Source organism: Sycon ciliatum, chromosome 8, assembly GCF_964019385.1.
Source record: "Sycon ciliatum chromosome 8, ocSycCili1.1, whole genome shotgun sequence".
In the NCBI taxonomy this organism is placed as follows: Eukaryota; Metazoa; Porifera; class Calcarea; order Leucosolenida; family Sycettidae; genus Sycon; species Sycon ciliatum.
The window spans coordinates 10569242-10588004 of NC_088650.1; the positions used below are offsets into that span (position 1 = coordinate 10569242).

The following is an 18763-nucleotide window of genomic DNA, read 5'->3' on the forward strand; positions in this document are numbered from 1 at the left end:
TTTACGGAGAGTCGATCGCCACGCGAATGTTTCTCTCCTCACCGAGAGCTATCTGGCCTCCAAACTCCGTCAGGGTCTGCCTAAGGTACCGAAGGTCCTTTGACTAGCTGCTGGCAGGACTCCATCAAATCCTTTAGCTTCAGCTCGGCGAGCAAAAGTCTCTCTCTCCTCCGCCATGAGCTGACACACACAAACTGAATACAAAACGATGCACTTCACACGTGCTGGCTTGCACGCGTGCCCCCTTTCACGAACCCAGACAATCTTTTCGGGATTGGTCTATTGCAGTCACCGGCTCTACCAACTGAGCTATCGAGGGACACACTCGTACGATCGTGGTGTTCCACATATCATAACTACCGGTAAGGGGTCGTCCACAAATATCGATATTTTTTTAGAGAAGATATTCGTTCGTTTGAGGGGGAGGGGGTTTGGGCCCTGTTCGTCTCGTCTTTGCAGAAACAATATCGAACTCTATCTATGGACGGGCGCTGTTCGAACATGTAGTTTATGACCTACACAAAGTGAAAGTCAACCTCGTGTCGTGAGCATAGCCATGGCAAGGTTGTGCGACCGTGTCAACATAAACCTATGTTCGTTTTGAAGGGGGAGGGAGGGGGTCTGGGGAGAAATGAACAAATATCGTCTTGAAAAAAACATCGATATTTACGGACGGCCCCTTTAATCACTGTGCGTGCTAGCCTGTCCCTCCAGGAATTCGCGATTCCACGGATGCAACAAATTTCGCGATTTTGGCCCAAACCCGCGATTTTCAGCAAAATCCGTGATTTCCCGCGTTTTTTGTTGTTTTCTGCACTATATCTCACATGTTTCATGCACTTTTCACACAGTGCTTTCCATGATCCTGTAGGTTATTTGCACAGTATGACTAGTACTACTCCGGAGTAGATATACGATGCAACAAATTTCGTGATTTGGCCCAAATCCGCAATTTTCTGCAAATAATTCCGCGAATTCCTAGCAAGTTCTGCATCATTCCGCACTTTTCGTCGCATTTTTTGTTGTTTTCTGCCGCAATTTCTTGCGCAAGTTTTCGAGAGTTTTTTCCGCAAATTCCCGCAGGGACAGGCTAGCCTAAACTGCTTGAACATGTACAATCATGTACATGTACATGATTGTAGATAAACCTTATTTTAGTTCACACAGTCATGTGTGATCATGTTGTTGGTTTGACTACTAGTACTACACGTAGACGTACTGTAGTAGTAGTACAGAACACGGTGTCCTGCATGCACATTGTTTCATGCTGTCAAACCAACAACTACTTGACGACAGACTACTACTGTACTAGTACTAGTAGTAGTACAATCATGATTGTACTACTGAGTACTAAAAAGTTCTGTACAATACAATCAGCATGTGCATGACCGGCTTGGTTTGGCGTGGTGTTGTTTCGTTCAAAACGAGGACTTTTTCTAAAGAAGTTCCTTTCTACTGTAGACCTCCCTCAGCAAATTGTACCAATAATGAAGAGGGTGTGATATTATTATGAAGAGGGTATGATATTATTATGAAGAGGGTATGATATTATGAAGAGGGTATGATATTATGAAGAGGGTATGATATTATGAAGAGGGTATGATATTATTATGAAGAGGGTATGATATTATGAAGAGGGTATGATCATGAAGAGGGTATGATATTATGAAGAGGGTATGATATTATGAAGCGGGTATGATATTATGAAGAGGGTATGATATTATTATGAAGAGGGTATGATATTATGAAGAGGGTATGATCATGAAGAGGGTATGATATTGTCGTCGGGGGGTTTTAATCCCTCGCACGATAGCCCTTCCGATTACTCTCTTATACCTCACACGCATACGCCACACTCAGAGGACAGATTGTTTTCGTCTTACTCCAAGGAGAGTCTCAGGAAGAAGGCACACAAAACAATCAGGATGCGCACGATAAGCATGCACGCATGCGCAACCTGCACGTGCCAAAAGGCGCACACACGTGCCAAAAAGGGCAGGGACAACATATTTCCACACGAAAAAAAATGCATCCTCTCCTGAGGATGGGAGAGAAGAAAAACAAAAAGAGAAGACAGACAGGAGAAAAAGAAATCAAATGTGAACAACATACACATGCAGATACGCAGGGCCAAAACAGTAGGATACATTAGTAACTCCGGACAACGGGGGAAAAGCCAAAGCAAAGGGGTGGAAAGAAAACAGACTGGGCCCACCCATAGAGGGAACCGCCATCTTTCAGGCGTGGGCCCCCGGAAAACAACCACCTCGCCCTGGTGCGAAGCCAAGGCAAACGGACGGTACGGCGAAGACCGCGGCAGCTGAACCGGGTGACCAGTCATCTGACAGCACAGGAGTTGTCCGGAAAACCATCACGCAGCCGATGGGGCTACGAAAACTCACAGATACACACACAGAAAGAAAGAAACAAGGACTGACGCAAACATCTCAGCAATACTAGGAGCCAAAATTCAGACAAGAAAAACCACAAGAAGGAATGGCAGAACAGCAACGTTGAACACGCCTACGGATACAGGGGCAGTCTATCCATGAGGACACCAGATAGCACACAAACAAATCGGTCACCAATACGCAAACAAAAATTAACATAGAAAAACCACAGGGCGCTACCCTGAATAACCACAGGCCTCTAACCTGAAAAAACCACAGGTCTCTAACCTGAAAAAACCCACAGGGATTGAACCTGAATATCACGCGTGAAACACAACCGCTCACGAAACACAAAAAAAACACCGTCCTGAACCCTACTGGGACGCACAAAGGCCAGCCAGCAAAACACGGAAACCGAACACCCGCAAGGCGAACCGATACAAATAAGCGCTGGATCCCACCAGCCCACCAGGCAGACCGTGGCTCACCATGATCGGACGCCCCCCTAGGTGAAATGAAGAGACCCACGTGCCAAAACACAAATACCAAACAACACACTCACAGAAATATTGCCACCCGGACCGTCAACGAGAATCTCAGAAGCATGTTACACCACTGGGCGTCAGCCATTCCACATGAGCGGGACAACCAGGCGGAGCACTAAAACGCTCGACACAAAACATGATTACTAGTAAAACGAAAAAGAAAGCACTTGTACTTGAAACTGGAAACGACGGAGTGCCACCACATCGAGTAAATCGATGGGGACATCTACCAAACTGAAACAAATCGGACGACACAGGATCGGAGCAGTCCGACGACACCGAAACGACGTGCACCAGTGCACAACACAGGGCGAGTAAGCAAACACGAGCTAAGCAGTAAGTTACTAAGCTACCCATGCTGACTACCATGATGACGTACCAAGCAACACGATGAGCATGCACGACAGCACGGACAACAGAACTAAGCAAGTCAGAAGGTGTGAAAACACAGTGCACACGACCACTCGAACAGCCAGAGGCCGGAGGGCGACAATGTACACTGGTTCAAAACACCGCACACACAACGTGGGCCACAGTCATGTACTAACAAGAGCGAGGCTCGAACGAGGTACTTGTACACAAGAGAACAACCCGGGACTTCAATGCCACGAAGCGAAACAATTATTTTGAAAATCCCAAATCGAAGACTAGTACCAGGAGAACTACGTACAAGGTACCAAACATTACGCAGGGCAGACAAAGCATGCTCACCTGAGTAGGAGCTCCGAGGACAGGGTTGAGCAGATGGAGCAAAGCGGAGCCATGGCGAGGACGCGTGGAGAAGACAAGATTTGAAGCCACGGCGAAAACGAAAACGATCTCAGGGTCGTGGGAAACGATGCCACTAGCTGGGCGCCAATTGTCGTCGGGGGGTTTTTATCCCTCGCACGATAGCCCTTCCGATTACTCTCTTATACCTCACACGCATACGCCACACTCAGAGGACAGATTGTTTTCGTCTTACTCCAAGGAGAGTCTCAGGAAGAAGGCACACAAAACAATCAGGATGCGCACGATAAGCATGCACGCATGCGCAACCTGCACGTGCCAAAAGGCGCACACACGTGCCAAAAAGGGCAGGGACAACATACAATATTATGAAGAGGGTATGATATTATGAAGAGGGTATGATATTATGAAGAGGGTATGATATTATGAAGAGGGTATGATATTATGAGAAGTGAGACAAGAAGGAAACAATACACAGTGTAAAGAGAGACAGACAGACACACACATACACAGGTACGTACAGTCGTACATACACACACACCACATACACACACACACACACCACATACACGCACACTTGTACACAAACACACACACACATACGCACACACATGCGCGCGCGCGCACACACACACACACACACACACACACACACACACACAATCACTTGTACACACTAGGGTCCGGCGGATTCTGCCGGCAGAAAAATTGGCAGAATTCGGTACTTTTTCTGGTAAGTTCCATGCATGTTTAGTATGTGGATAAAGAAACGGAGCAGAATTCGAGGAATTGCCCGCCATAAGGTTTGTATGGTTCTGCCAATTTCACTGCTTTTCGAGCAGAATCTGCCACCTTTTCGAGCAGAATCCGCCGGTCCCTGGACTCTAGTACACACAAACACTTGTACACACACACTTGTACACACACACACACACAGAATTCCTAAAGCGAATAATTGCCGCTGACCAGAAGCGCCAAACCATTGCAGCACGACTGAAAGTGAATTCCTAACAACATAATTATCAGGTGGTTAGAGCATTGCTCATGACAAGCAAGGTCCCGGGTTCGAGTCCTGGTGGACCTGGCATTATTTATCTATTTTCAGGCAGTTCACTTCCCCAGCTGATCCTTTTAACACAATTGTAACAATTGTCATCATAAGCACATGCACATACAGTGCGTGTACTACTGGAACCTCAGTATACCAGTCACATGACCAAGCAGACAGTCACACACTGGTTGAGATCCCAGTGGCCGGAGAGAGAGCAAAACTTGAAAATGGGTTTAGATCCAACTCCACCAGGTTCGCTCACGGGTTATTGTTATCATAATGATATTCGAAGAGTCGGCGTGGAGAAAGTAATTTTATAAGTGCAATAAAGAATATAATAAATGTAGACATGGCCAGACAACAACGAGTTTATAATAATATTCAACAACAAGTTTATAATTATATTCCTATGTTTATAGGGCAGTCCCCATAGACTCAAGGTCTTCTTTCAGGGTACCTAAGAATTTCAAAAGTAATGCATGTTTAAAATAGGATTGGGGATGCAGTAGTGCAGCTATCAGAAGGAGGACTATTCCATATCCGTCCGTCAGAGAAAACAGACCGTAGCTTGAATAAAATTGGGATAGAATAAGGCCACTGGAGGAGTGAAGGCGGGTTCGGCATCGTTAGCTGCTGAAGAACGGAGTAAAAAGAGGTCCCGAAGAAGCACACTAGTCTGGCCTTGGATGCAACGAAAACGAATTGTGTATAATTTGCAACGGCGAAAGCAATCATTCTGCAGAGGGTGCTCGTTTACTGGCACAGTGCAACTACGTACATGTACATGTAAGTGAGGCAAGCGGCCTTAGCATGACACGGCACTCGCTCAGACAGCTCAGTAAATGGTAGATACTCCGCTCTCCTGAGGCTCTCTGACTTGTCGACGAGCATCCTGGATGCTACCAGCTACAAATACACATGAACAGTGGCAGCCAAGACCAGCACGCGGCAGCCGCTGTCACTCCACGATGTAATGGACCTACAGGTACTTATCGAACAATGCTTCGTCGCCGACGGTCGACACTCCTTTACTTTCGGGGACGTCACCTACATCCTGCGAGGATTTGCCAAGGAAATCCGTCACGGATATCATCTTCAAAAGTTTGAGGTTACGCGGCACATGTTGATTCATGCGTCTCTTCTTAGGGACGCTTGTTTTCCGCTGAACAATTCTCCACAGGATCCTTAATAGTGAATTTGGTGTTATCTTTAGCACAGTCACCAGGCAATGCCCTTCGCTCCACTTGGGGTTCTTATCCGCAAAGTAAGCAATGTGGGGATCGCAAAGCTCATCATCAGTGATCGGCGCCGCGTGTTCTTCCAGCCTGACTGCCGTAGATTCCAGAACGCCAGTTTTGTCGTTATACTGACGCTGCGGCGTCTCGCTCGCGTACCCATACTCGTCCATGAGGGCTTGTTCGAAGGCTGGCGTCTCCTGATCATAGCGTGGATACGCCTCGCTGGAACTGCGCATCGCAACCAGGTACGTCTTGTAGCTGAACAACTTGACCAAGAAATAGATGGGCTTACCAGGATGTCGTATAAATGCCGCAAGAAAGCGCGATAAATAGAATATGTATGGAAGCACGCCACCTCTGTATTCGCGTTGCACTACCCAGAGTCCCGAGCGCATTTGCACTATGTCCTGGCCGCGAAATTCTCGCGGCATTTCATCCAGCACCGCCATGCCGCGTAGTGAGCCATCAATCCTATCGCGATACAAGACTATTGATTTGTACGAGAGCAGTGTGTCTTGGATTGCGGCAATGTCCACGCCCGGATCGGTCGTCATTGCAGAGCGCAGCAGCGCCTCCACCTCTACCAGAGACGTGGAGTCCAAGAACGCCGTCTCCAGCACATACATCAGCAGGCGGGATTTGGCGGATATTCTACGTATCGAAGTGGTGCCGCCAAGGGCGATTTTCACCAAAACGAGAATGTCAAGCAACATATCTCGCATCCAGTAGACTAGGCACAGTGCCGCTCCAAGGAGAACGTAGCCGAACATTCTGCGGTACACGATTCTGATCCACGCTATTGAAATCTGAGCAGCTGCAAGGACTTGGTCACTGCCGTATTCGCCAGCCGGCGCTTGCCTTCAATCGAGAGAGAGAGAGAGAGAGTTGGCCAATGTGTCCAGAGGTTATTGAAAATTATTTGGTAAAGACGATCGATCGCGTGCACATGTGCTGCGTGCATTTGATGTAGAGAATCGAATGATGTAAACATTAGGCGGAGAAAGAGAGAGGTTTCACTACGGAAGCGGGTGAGCACGGAAGCTAGCACTGCCTGCATTATGTGTCACCATGGTCACAGTGCCAGCTAGCTAGTATAGACACTGGCAACTGAAAGCCGACCCCCCTACTGTCTCGTACGAATCGCTAACGCGGCTAGCGCACCGCTAGGGGGGGGGGGTCGGATTTCAGTTGTCAGCACTGTAGCTACATGACTGTACTGATGTAGCGCTAGCTAGCTGGCACTGTCAAACATACATGACTGTAGTGTCTGTACACTGTCTGTAGTGTAGTTAGGGTTACAGGCAGTGCTAGGTCGGCGGTCACGATGCTCACCAGCTTCCGTAGCGAAACCTCTCTCTTTCTCCGTCGAATGTTTACATCATTCTAATGCACGCGCGCAGCACATGCACACGCGATCGATCGTCTTCACCATTATTTACAGGTTCGGGACCAGGTTCGGGACAGTTAGGCCTAAAAATTTAATTTCAACATCAGCCCAATCTGACATCAGGTTTGAATAGGTACAGCCTTATATTTTCGCTTAGTAACATCAGTTTTTCGGTCTTGCCAAAAACACAATTTTCCTTGATGACACAAAATAACACAAAATCCCAAAATTGATGAGAAATCGTCCATAACAACAGTTAGGACAGAAAATATGACATAAAATTTTACAGACTGTTCGAGGTATTGACTAAGATGATATCAACACCGAAAAATGTACACTTTGGTTGACGATGGGATATGATCCAGGTCGTCATTTCCTGGAGAAGAACAAAAAGACGCAAAAAATGAAACTTTGAATATTTTTTGCAGCTTATTTTTGAGTTTGCCCCATATGTGGATACTTCAAACACGTTCTATAAGTGGGTTGGAACAGGTTTACCGGGGCGAAAATAGGGGTCACCGTGCATATGCTGGAGAAAAATCCAAAAAACTGTCAAAATTTGCCTAAAATTGGTAAATTCACGTATCTATATTGCTTGTACTTCTCTGCTGCTGCTTTGGTCATAACTTATTGGATTTTTGGCTGTTAGGTGTTGCATAAACTCACTAGAGCCCTCGGCGTTCAGAACAATACAAGGATGGAATAGCTGAATTAGTAAATTTGCCGGAAAACCCTGGGTGCACGCATTATCAATAGGTACTTTTCTCCATGATTACTCTCCTGTTGGCACTTGGTTGTGATACATGTACATGTAGCTATGATAGCGCTTAGCACTGCCCCATATCAAACTACAATGAAACCTGACATGTTGGAACGAATCAGACAACATTGAGTCCTCTTGTTCTTCAACTATGCGAGCTAGAATGTGTCCCCACACTGGCAAAAATGATGGTATTTTACGGTGCGCACAAACAAGTGAAGCACTGTGCCACAGGGCGTTCCTTACAGTTGGGTTGCTGCTGGTTCTTCGCTAGGTGTTCAGCCACCGCTAATATAATCTTCCTTGAGACTGTCACCCGCTTCTTACCTCCGACTTGCTCCTTCATCAGTCTGGAAATGGCTGGCTCACCACTTCGTTTGTAGGACAAGACAAAGTGCTTCATCACCAACCCACTGGCAGCTGCCCGCACTGCAACTGATTTAGAGAAGCACGTTGCTTGGACCAACGGTTGAAGGGTTGCCAGCCGCTTTTGCTAATGTTCTGAAAACTCCATCGCCAAACATGCTGATGCAAAAGTGACAGAGTGCTACAGGATACTGGCATCAGGGCGAGCTTCGACAATTTCAGCTAGGGCCGCAACATCCGCAACAGCATCATGAGCAGCGAACTCATTCCCAACGATGAACTATAAATCAATCTGAGGCTGTAGCTTGGGAGCTCCGGTATCGCGGTTTAGGGATCAGAGTGTTCACCAATCACAAAAATGCACACCATCGACACACACATCCGTGCACACATACACACACACACACACACACACACACACACACACACACACACGCACACACACACACACACATGCATGCTCTCACACGCAATAGAACACACGCGCGCGCGTACACACACATACATTCACGCACGTGTGCGTACCCACCCACATACATGTGCACACTCATGTGCATGAGTGGAGATGCCCGCATACACATGTCACACCAACATGCCCTGGGGGCGGTCATGCACGTGTGTATAGTATGTGTGCGAGGGCACGTCCACATGAGCGCATATGCATGTGCATGGTCATACATGCGTATGGTGCACACATGCACAAACATGCAGGTCTATGCAAACACACAGACGCTCGCGGCCGCCGCGCATACAGTGTGCTCATACATTCCATAGCCATAGGGTGGCAATGACTCGCAAATATCATGAATAAATCTTATGAGATTAAAAAACGCACTTACCCAAAGCAGCTTTGGTGTTGCTTGTGGAAGCACGGGGGCCAGGGTGTTGAGCAGTTACAGGGCTATCTGTATAAAATTCTCCATCCCACACTGCTGACACGGAATGACAAGTACGCTGCCCAGGTCGTACCTCTTCTCTTCAACGCAATCAATGAGCGCCAGAGGTTTGCCACATCCAGGATTCTGGCACGCAGACAATCCCACAGCCAGATACCTGAGATGAACGATTCGTCGACCGTGAAGAGGGGCACTGAACGACCTCTTCGCGGGAGTCGAATCCAGTGGCGTTAGTGATGGAGATCGCCCTTTCCGTTTTTCAGGAACTCGATCGATCGTTTGAGTTTGCGAAGCGTCCCCCTCCTCGGCTTCTTGCATCGTCCAGTACGATGAATGAGAGGCCGCGCCGCGTCGTGGGTGACGGATTACTCTCCCGCGTCTTCATCTCCACGACACGTCGGCAGGAGAACCGAGCTATCCAAAAACCGCCAATGTCAAAACAAATCCGCAAGTCCACTACATGTAGTGTAGCTTCTTCCTCAAATCTTGTCTCGACTCGAGCACGCGCTGCGAAGTCATCATGGTCATGGTCAAACTATTATCTGTGCATGATCGCGTCCCATTTTTCCACTCCGAAAGGCATTATTTTTTCAGAAAAAATTCGGAAATCCAACATGGCGCTAACCGTCGCGAACGCTTGTGGCTCTTATTTGTCAGCTTGGATCACGTGATCCATCCAGCTGCCGCGTGCGGCAAACAGCCCAAATAGCGCTAACTCTGGCCTGCGAGCGTTTGCTGCGACTAGCGCGCTAGCGCTCGTGACATACACAAACGCGCTAGCCAGAATGCTTTGACTTTGATGGCTTTCAGCTTCTATTTTTTGAAAAGTAGCGCGCTCAGACCAGCTCGCTCACTCTTTTCCTCTTCCATTTTTTAGGGCAATTGTTTTGTTTGATAGACGAAGCTTAGGGTCTCTTTGGGTTTGCAACCCTTACCCTCCTGGAAAAAATCATAGTTGCTAGACTGCGACACTTCAGACCAGGTACTATTAGAGCCGCTAATGGACGACGAGCTATTTTCCGCTATCCGGAGCTCAAGCATTTGAGCCGCTAAATGGACGAGACTCCTGCGGCAAAGGATGCAGAGAATGAGGAGAAAACACTCGTATGGAGCAGGGAGTAGGTATTGTACTACTTCCTGGTATGGAGCACTGAGAAGCGGTAAGTCTTAGGGCAATTCTTAGCCAGTAATTACTTTCTGGCCATAATTATGTTCTCGTTTTTCGTGTCTTCTGTAATGCCAGTACACTAGCAGTACGACTACACTGTAGGCGAGAGTCCATAAGCCAGAGTGTGCAGCTCTCCATCTATGCAGCATAAACAAATTAATGACAAATTTCCTTTCCCTAAGGGCTGGGTTCCACTGCCGCTCCGCCGCACATCATCCACGGCATGAAACGTCATCATTACGAGCTGGTCCAGCGAGGCCGCGGCTCATCACCAGCTTTCGCTTCGCTGCTTGATACAAAAAAATGCAAGCCGCGGTCACGGCTTGCATTGTTTCCCGCATTTAATTGTTTTATTCGGGGGAATTTTAATTCGTTGCACAGGCCAGAACACGAGGATTTTTTTGGATTTCACGCGCGCGCAGGCAGGCTAAATGTCATCAAAAAACGTCGAGCACGATCGCGGTACCGTGAATGGCGAGTGTCACTAGAACCACGCCGCTCTGCTGCATGCAGCCAAGTACCGTGGAGCAGCGGAGCTGCGGAGCCGCAGTGGAACCCGGCCCTAACCAAACTTATAGCAATTTGAAAATGTTTGACAATTTTTCATAAAAAAACTTGACAACATTGTTCTTCTGTAGAGTGCCGCTGGCAACTCCATCGATGAACTCCATCAATGAGCGCAGGGATAAAGTTTAGAAACCCTTCGAGCGAGAACGTGTTTTCAAAAAGGAAGCACAAATATGCCGCGTAACTTCCCCTCTAGTATGGCCCCATCAAAGCCACTCGCTGACTACTTACCAGTAAAATGGGGTTGGACGGTTGTCAGATTAGCTGATATGTTTTCTGCCAACACAACCATAAGCAGTTGTCAACTCTCAAGACTAAAAGAGCTTGCGAAGAAAGTGAGAAACCTTGGCTATGAAAGCACATGAAGCGTCAGAACATAATCGAGCAAACTTGGACCTAGATTACCAGTGTCTGCTCCAGAGCCGGGTCAGTGACCCTGTTCGTGAGTCCTTGGATCTTTTGGAAAAAGAACACTGGGTTACCTGCGACCCGGTCGGAAGTCCTGTCGAGTACTATACTTTTTTATACTACGAGGGTATACCGCCACTGACAGGCTGCATACGCGTGCAGATGCGTGCGGCCAGAGTTCCCAGTGCGAGTACGTTCATACATGTACAGTCAACTTCGCTAATAACGACTGCGGATATAACGACAATTCGCGAATAACGACCGAATTTCCATGCCCAGAGCAAAGTCCCATCTAACTGTATACATTTTACTTCGGATATAACGACTATCTGAATAACGACAATTCGCGTATAGCGACATGCTTTTAGTGCCCCGAGGTCATATTCACTGCTTGAATAACGACTTTCTGGGCTTTTGACAGCTATTTCAAGTACCTGTCAGTCAAGTACATGTACATGTACCTGTCATGCAGAAGTACCAGAAGCTATGGTGATGGATATTATTATAAAGGCACACATGCAAGAAAATGCAGCCAAGGGGGGGGGGTTTCTTCCTTTTTTATGTTGGCTTCAAAATTGTAGGATTTACCAGCACACCTATATGTATACAATGTACATGTAATTGTACATGATTGTACAGTAATCATCATACATGTACATGTACATGTCTCTGGCCCTGTAGATGGCTCGAAAAGGCATATTTTTCAATTGATTTCCCTTGCATATTGAATTTTTAGTTCCTTTCAACTGCAATATGAAAATAAAGTACACATTGACATAGAGCAAGAAAAGAGTTTGATTTTGATATGCATGTCATACTATACAAAATAGGGGTTCACATACATTCAAATGGGACTTCGGTTATAAGGACACTTCGCGAATAAGGACACTTTTCTGATGCCCCGCCGAATGTCGTTATTGGCGAAGTTGACTGTACATGTACAATCATGTACATTAGGAAGTCGAAAGTAAGTTTACGACTCCCTGACACACAGTAGCCGCACTTGAACGCATCTGGCTCTGGCCCAGTGTTGCAGGAGTTGTGCCAGGTAGACGTGTACCCAGTTTGTGTTAAATCTTAGAGCAGGTACTGCATACCCTATCATATCTGTGTACATGGGTATACAGAGTCAGTGTTGTTGCGTTCCACTCAGCACCCTTCTGGTTCATTTCGGCACCAGCACTCTTTGCGTATGCAGAGCTGAGTAGAGTGCAAGTTCGGACCACAAGTACACTGTAGCAGCTAGTAGCAAACCTAACCTGTGTCGTGATGCACGGTACTTGTGTGCATTTACTTCATCCCTGAGTAACACACCTGGTATATGGTGCACAATAGGGCACAGTAAATAATCAGCATGCATCGCAGTTTTCTGCAACATATTCCTGAAGTCACTTTACACCTCAAAAGAATTGCGTGGCTGACTGGAATTCGATACCGGTTTAGTTTCTCTCTGGGTCATTATGAATCATAGAAAACCCGTCATCCAATAGGTTCAAGCTAAAGTACCGTATCACCATGGTAACTCCTGGAAATTCGGTGTGTTTTCTGCCTTTTGTTAAACAAGCAGCAATGTGCAACAGAAATTACCATGGTGATACAGTAGATAACCGTGTGAAGCGGTGTGAGATGCAGCAAAGGTGAGCCTGTTACTGTGAGTCTATGCCCTAAACAATAAACTTTGCCGTGGGATGATTATCCTTGGGCTGCACACTCTGCACACTTATTGCTAGGTATATCATTGGTCTTGTTCGGATCGTCCATTACGTTTGCAGCTGTTCAAACTTGTTTTGTTGTGTATTACTTTATTGGTTTATTTATTCTACTTGCCTTTCCTATCTTCTTGTGTTTTAGCATTAGGCGATTTGATCGCAGGACAAGAGAGGAGCTGATGGACGATCTCTCCAGTGTCCCTCTTGGTTCGGAGCAGCGCCAAGCGCGGCTGACGTTGGGACTTGGGTAAGGATGAGTGTTCCCTCGTGTTTACAAGTTATCCGTTTTGTCCAACACTAACGGTTATATGCAGAATACTGCGGAGTCGAAAATGTGCAACAATTAGCACAAAAACTGACTGATGAGATCCTGACATTCAACGACCTGATGCTTAGCTGCATCACGTTTATATCCGTAAGTGTTGGACAAAACGGATAACTCGTAAACTGATGGTCCTCTTTTCAATTTTAATCCTTGGCTCTCCATCCGAGTTCCCTCGTGTGTGTAGCTATTATTATTTTTTTGGTGACAGTCAATTTTTTCTTCAGACTTTTCCCGTTTGTGTCTTTCCCTCAAACTAGTCAATATTTTTATTTACTTATTTTTTTGCCCAGGCTCTACATTCTACCTTTATTTTACTTAGACTAGGGTTAGCTGTCCGTTTACCAGTACTCATCCACACATATGTGCACATAGGGTCTACACAGAACTCTATCAGTAGATATTTTGTGTATAGGGGGTTGTCTATCCACCGAGATAGCACTATATACTCCCATTCTGTGTGTTCTCTGGTAGCTATGTCCCTTGGAGACTATACGGTGCCAGTGTTGTGACCGAGGTCAGGCCGTGTCTGCACTGGCATCGTCAACTTTGCCTACTGCTACGTGCTCCCCAGTGCTCCATCTGTTTCCTGTAATTTGTTTGGGGAGGGGGGGGGGCAATACCGGTACTTCAGGTGCAGGGGGCAAGGGGGGAATGGGGTGGGGGACATCATGCCCCCAATGAACCTCTCCAGGCGTTGTTCTGGAGTAGACTAACCATAGGCGGAGTGTACACATGCAGCACATAGTTTGGGAGCTAGAACGCGATCGGACTCAGGCATATTCAAAGGCAGTCTATTGTGATAATAGTCCTGGACTGATCTCACTATGATGATATAGGTCGTGCCCAGCATCACAATGCCAAACATTATAAATGACTGTTTTTTTTTGCCTGAGGGGCTAGATGAGCATGCAGCTAGACTGCCGATGGCAACCAAAAGGCTCAAGGCTGTGTTGAGACTTCGTGTGAGCGACCCGAGTCAATTGTTTACTCGCCATGACTAGGCATCGCATTGAGCATCGTATGCCCACTAATATTATGTCACTGTTCTTAGTCGCACCGGGGGCGCATGCCCGTTTTCAGGAGACTTCTCAAAACACATAAGCCCTGGGTCCTGAAGGTTAGGCCTATTGTTAATCTAAATAGTCCTGGCTACTATCCCGCTGAGTTCACTGACTTTCTACTGAACCCGTATGTATGTGAGGAAAGTACTGTTCTGACCTCAACTGCGGATTTCATCAACTTGGTAGAAGGTTTGCCTGTGCGGGACGATCATTTATAATTGAGTATAGATGTGACCAGCCTACGGGAATAATCTCAAATCACAAGCATTGCAGCTCTGCTAATAGAATAATTCAGGTTACTCCCACTCCATTTCTCTAGTGCTTATTTTTCTGAAAAAATATCATCTTTGGCACCAGAATGCTGCCACCAAGAGTACATTAACCAGAGTGTGCAGCCCAAAGAGAATCATCCCACGGCAAAGTTTATTGTTTAGGGCATAGACTCGCAATAACAGGCTCACCTTTGCTGCATCTCACACCGCTTCACACGGTCATCTACTCTATCACCATGGTAATTTCTGTGGCACATTGCTGCTTGTTTAACAAAAACGTAGAAAACACACCGAATTTCCAGGTAATTACCATGGTGATACGGTACTTTAGCTTGAACCTATTGTATGCAGCCTGTCAGTGGCGGTATACCCTCGAAGTATAAAAAAGTATAGTACTCGACAGGACTTCCGACCGGGTCGCAGGTAACCCAGTGTTCTTTTTCCAAAAGGTCCAAGTACTCACAAACAGGGCCACTGACCTGGCTCTGGAGCAGACACTGGTAATCTAGGTCCAAGTTTGCTCGATTATGTTCTGACGCTTCATATGCTTTCATAGCCAAGGTTTCTCACTTTCTTCGCAAGCTCTTTTAGTCTTGAGAGTTGACAACTGCTTATGGTTGTGTTGGCAGAAAACATGTCAGCTAATCTGACAACCGTCCAACCCCATTTTACTGGTAAGTAGTCAGCGAGTGGCTTTGATGGGGCCATACTATATTTGTGCTTCCTTTTTGAAAACACGTTCTCGCTCGAAGGGTTTCTAAACTTTATCCCTGCGCTCATTGATGGAGTTCATCGATGGAGTTGCCAGCGGCACTCTACAGAAGAACAATGTTGTCAAGTTTTTTATGAAAAATTGTCAAACATTTTCAAATTGCTATAAGTTTGGTTAGGGTCGGGTTCCACTGCGGCTCCGCAGCTCCGCTGCTCCACGGTACTTGGCTGCATGCAGCAGAGCGGCGCGGTTCCAGTGACACTCGCCATTCACGGTACCGCGATCGTGCTCGACGTTTTTTGATGACATTTAGCCTGCCTGCGCGCGCGTGAAATCCAAAAAAATCCTCGTGTTCTGGCCTGTGCAACGAATTAAAATTCCCCCGAATAAAACAATTAAGTGCGGGAAACAATGCAAGCCGTGACCGCGGCTTGCATTTTTTTTGTATCAAGCAGCGAAGCGAAAGCTGGTGATGAGCCGCGGCCTCGCTGGACCAGCTCGTAATGATGACGTTTCATGCCGTGGATGATGTGCGGCGGAGCGGCAGTGGAACCCAGCCCTTAGGGAAAGGAAATTTGTCATTAATTTGTTTATGCTGCATAGATGGAGAGCTGCACACTCTGGCTTATGGACTCTCGCCTACAGTGTAGTCGTACTGCTAGTGTACTGGCATTACAGAAGACACGAAAAACGAGAACATAATTATGGCCAGAAAGTAATTACTGGCTAAGAATTGCCCTAAGACTTACCGCTTCTCAGTGCTCCATACCAGGAAGTAGTACAATACCTACTCCCTGCTCCATACGAGTGTTTTCTCCTCATTCTCTGCATCCTTTGCCGCAGGAGTCTCGTCCATTTAGCGGCTCAAATGCTTGAGCTCCGGATAGCGGAAAATAGCTCGTCGTCCATTAGCGGCTCTAATAGTACCTGGTCTGAAGTGTCGCAGTCTAGCAACTATGATTTTTTCCAGGAGGGTAAGGGTTGCAAACCCAAAGAGACCCTAAGCTTCGTCTATCAAACAAAACAATTGCCCTAAAAAATGGAAGAGGAAAAGAGTGAGCGAGCTGGTCTGAGCGCGCTACTTTTCAAAAAATAGAAGCTGAAAGCCATCAAAGTCAAAGCATTCTGGCTAGCGCGTTTGTGTATGTCACGAGCGCTAGCGCGCTAGTCGCAGCAAACGCTCGCAGGCCAGAGTTAGCGCTATTTGGGCTGTTTGCCGCACGCGGCAGCTGGATGGATCACGTGATCCAAGCTGACAAATAAGGTCCGATGGTTCAGCTACATTGAGCCACAAGCGTCGCGAACCTCCTTTTAAAAATAATTTAATTATTTACAATAACCTCTGGACAGCAGCCGCATGTACATGTACATGTACATAGATCTACATGTACATGTACATGTACATGATATGCTTGCTCTGCTGATCTGGTGATACTAGTGAGGTAAACTGAGGTTTTGCATTCCGAAATTCAGCAAAAAGATTCGGAAAGCGGGAGCGAGGTAGGGTCCAGCGGATAATCATGATAATGCCGGCATTACCGTATTTCCTCGATTAATGGACCATGCTCGAATAATAGACCATGCTCAGATAGTAGACCCTCCTAGAGGCCTCACGGCAAAATAGTAGACCATGCCCGAATAAAAGACCCGGTCTCTTATTTGAGTTCATCGCTTTGCGCATGCGCACTAAGAAAACACGTGGTGGATCAAAAAGGATGCGATTTTAGGTTGCGCAACTACAATTTTTGTAGTGGCTAGTGCTTTCTTTCATTATTTGAGCACGGTCCACTATAATTATTTTCATCGGCACATCGCTGGAAATGGTGGATTTTTAACACGTCATAATATACATTGTAGAAGTTCTACATGTATAATTATTAAAAAATCCACCATTTCCTGCGATGTGCCGATGAACATTATAGTGCAGTGGACCATGCCCAAATAATGGACCATGCCCAAATAAGAGACCGGGGTCCAACCCTCTTCAAAAAACAAAAGACCGGGTCTATTAATCGAGGAAATACGGTATATTCGGCATTAGGAGACTATCAGAGCATTATGGAGCATTAGAAAGGAACAAGATGAGCATTATGACTGTGAGGTTTGACGTTTGAGCGACATAAAGAGATTCATCTCAGGTTTTGGCAACAATCGGCTATAGCCACGAGGTGCAACGCCATATTACACTGGCACATGACTTTGTGATTGTGTACACATGTATGTACGTAACACCCAACGTGGCTCTAACACAAAATCCGTAACGATGATTTACTAGGAGTTTTTTTAGAAATCATGAAGAGCCATGGAGGAGACTTGACGTACATGTAGATCTACGCGAAGTTAATATCAAACAGACGAAGAGGAGTTTTCCTGTTATGCCATAGGCTTTGGCCATAGCATCACTAGCGATACTGAACACTGATCCATTGATAAATTTGGACCTGGATGATAGAGCGGCTACAAACAGAAAGAACTTGTTCCAAATAACTGCCTTTGCCGAGTCCAGCTCAGCAGGCTCGAAAAGAACTACTTGTAGAATTTCTCATGGACGCAGTCGATTTGAGTGCTCAGCAGCGCGTGTCTAATTCTTTCCTGGTGAAGCACGTACAGTTTGTCGTAGACGGTTGTAATGCAAGGCCAACAGTAAAATTCTATCAGAGAAAAGAGCATTGTGGCCAACCAGTTGTCTCCGCGCAACCTCAGGAGAAGAAGATAGCGCAGGCAGAGGATGTAGAGCGGCAAATTAACGTCTGACCACATGTTTTCAGGATTTCCGCAAACGGGAGGGATCTCGATCTGAGATCGTCTCTCAGGAACTGGCCTCAAGTGAGCTGTTTCAGACGAAGACAATATTCACAAAGTAGAAGCAGTGACAGCTTGTCTGCAGGCAGGAATACTATTTGCTAAGATAAACTTCATCTCAGTTTGTTTGTTTGTTTGTTTCTTTTATTTGAATTCGTTTAGAGCACAGGCAATTCTGCCTTCTCACCAGAGGAAAAACCTCCGGTTCCTGCTAAGAATGAATATAATATTATGAGAGAAGGAAATATTAAAAAGAATCATAACATGATAATTCCAAACCACAAAGTTTGTATATAATTCAAATGGTTGTGTGTATGTGTAAGCATTTAGTGAAGAAAACACCGAGAAAACATGCAGTAATGTTTAGGGATGCCGAG

The 18763-nt window shown here is 46.3% G+C and overlaps 1 protein-coding gene across 1 annotated transcript; it reads right to left on the reverse strand.

Moving 5' to 3' along the window:
* Window positions 1–4817: 4817 nt before the first annotated feature.
* On the reverse strand, window positions 4818–6977 carry LOC135823059 (uncharacterized). Its single transcript, XM_065335887.1, has one exon. It carries the CDS (start codon window positions 6721–6723, stop codon window positions 5695–5697), a length of 1029 nt encoding a protein of 342 aa, XP_065191959.1. The 5' UTR covers window positions 6724–6977; the 3' UTR covers window positions 4818–5694.
* Between the last annotated feature and the right edge of the window lie 11786 nt (window positions 6978–18763).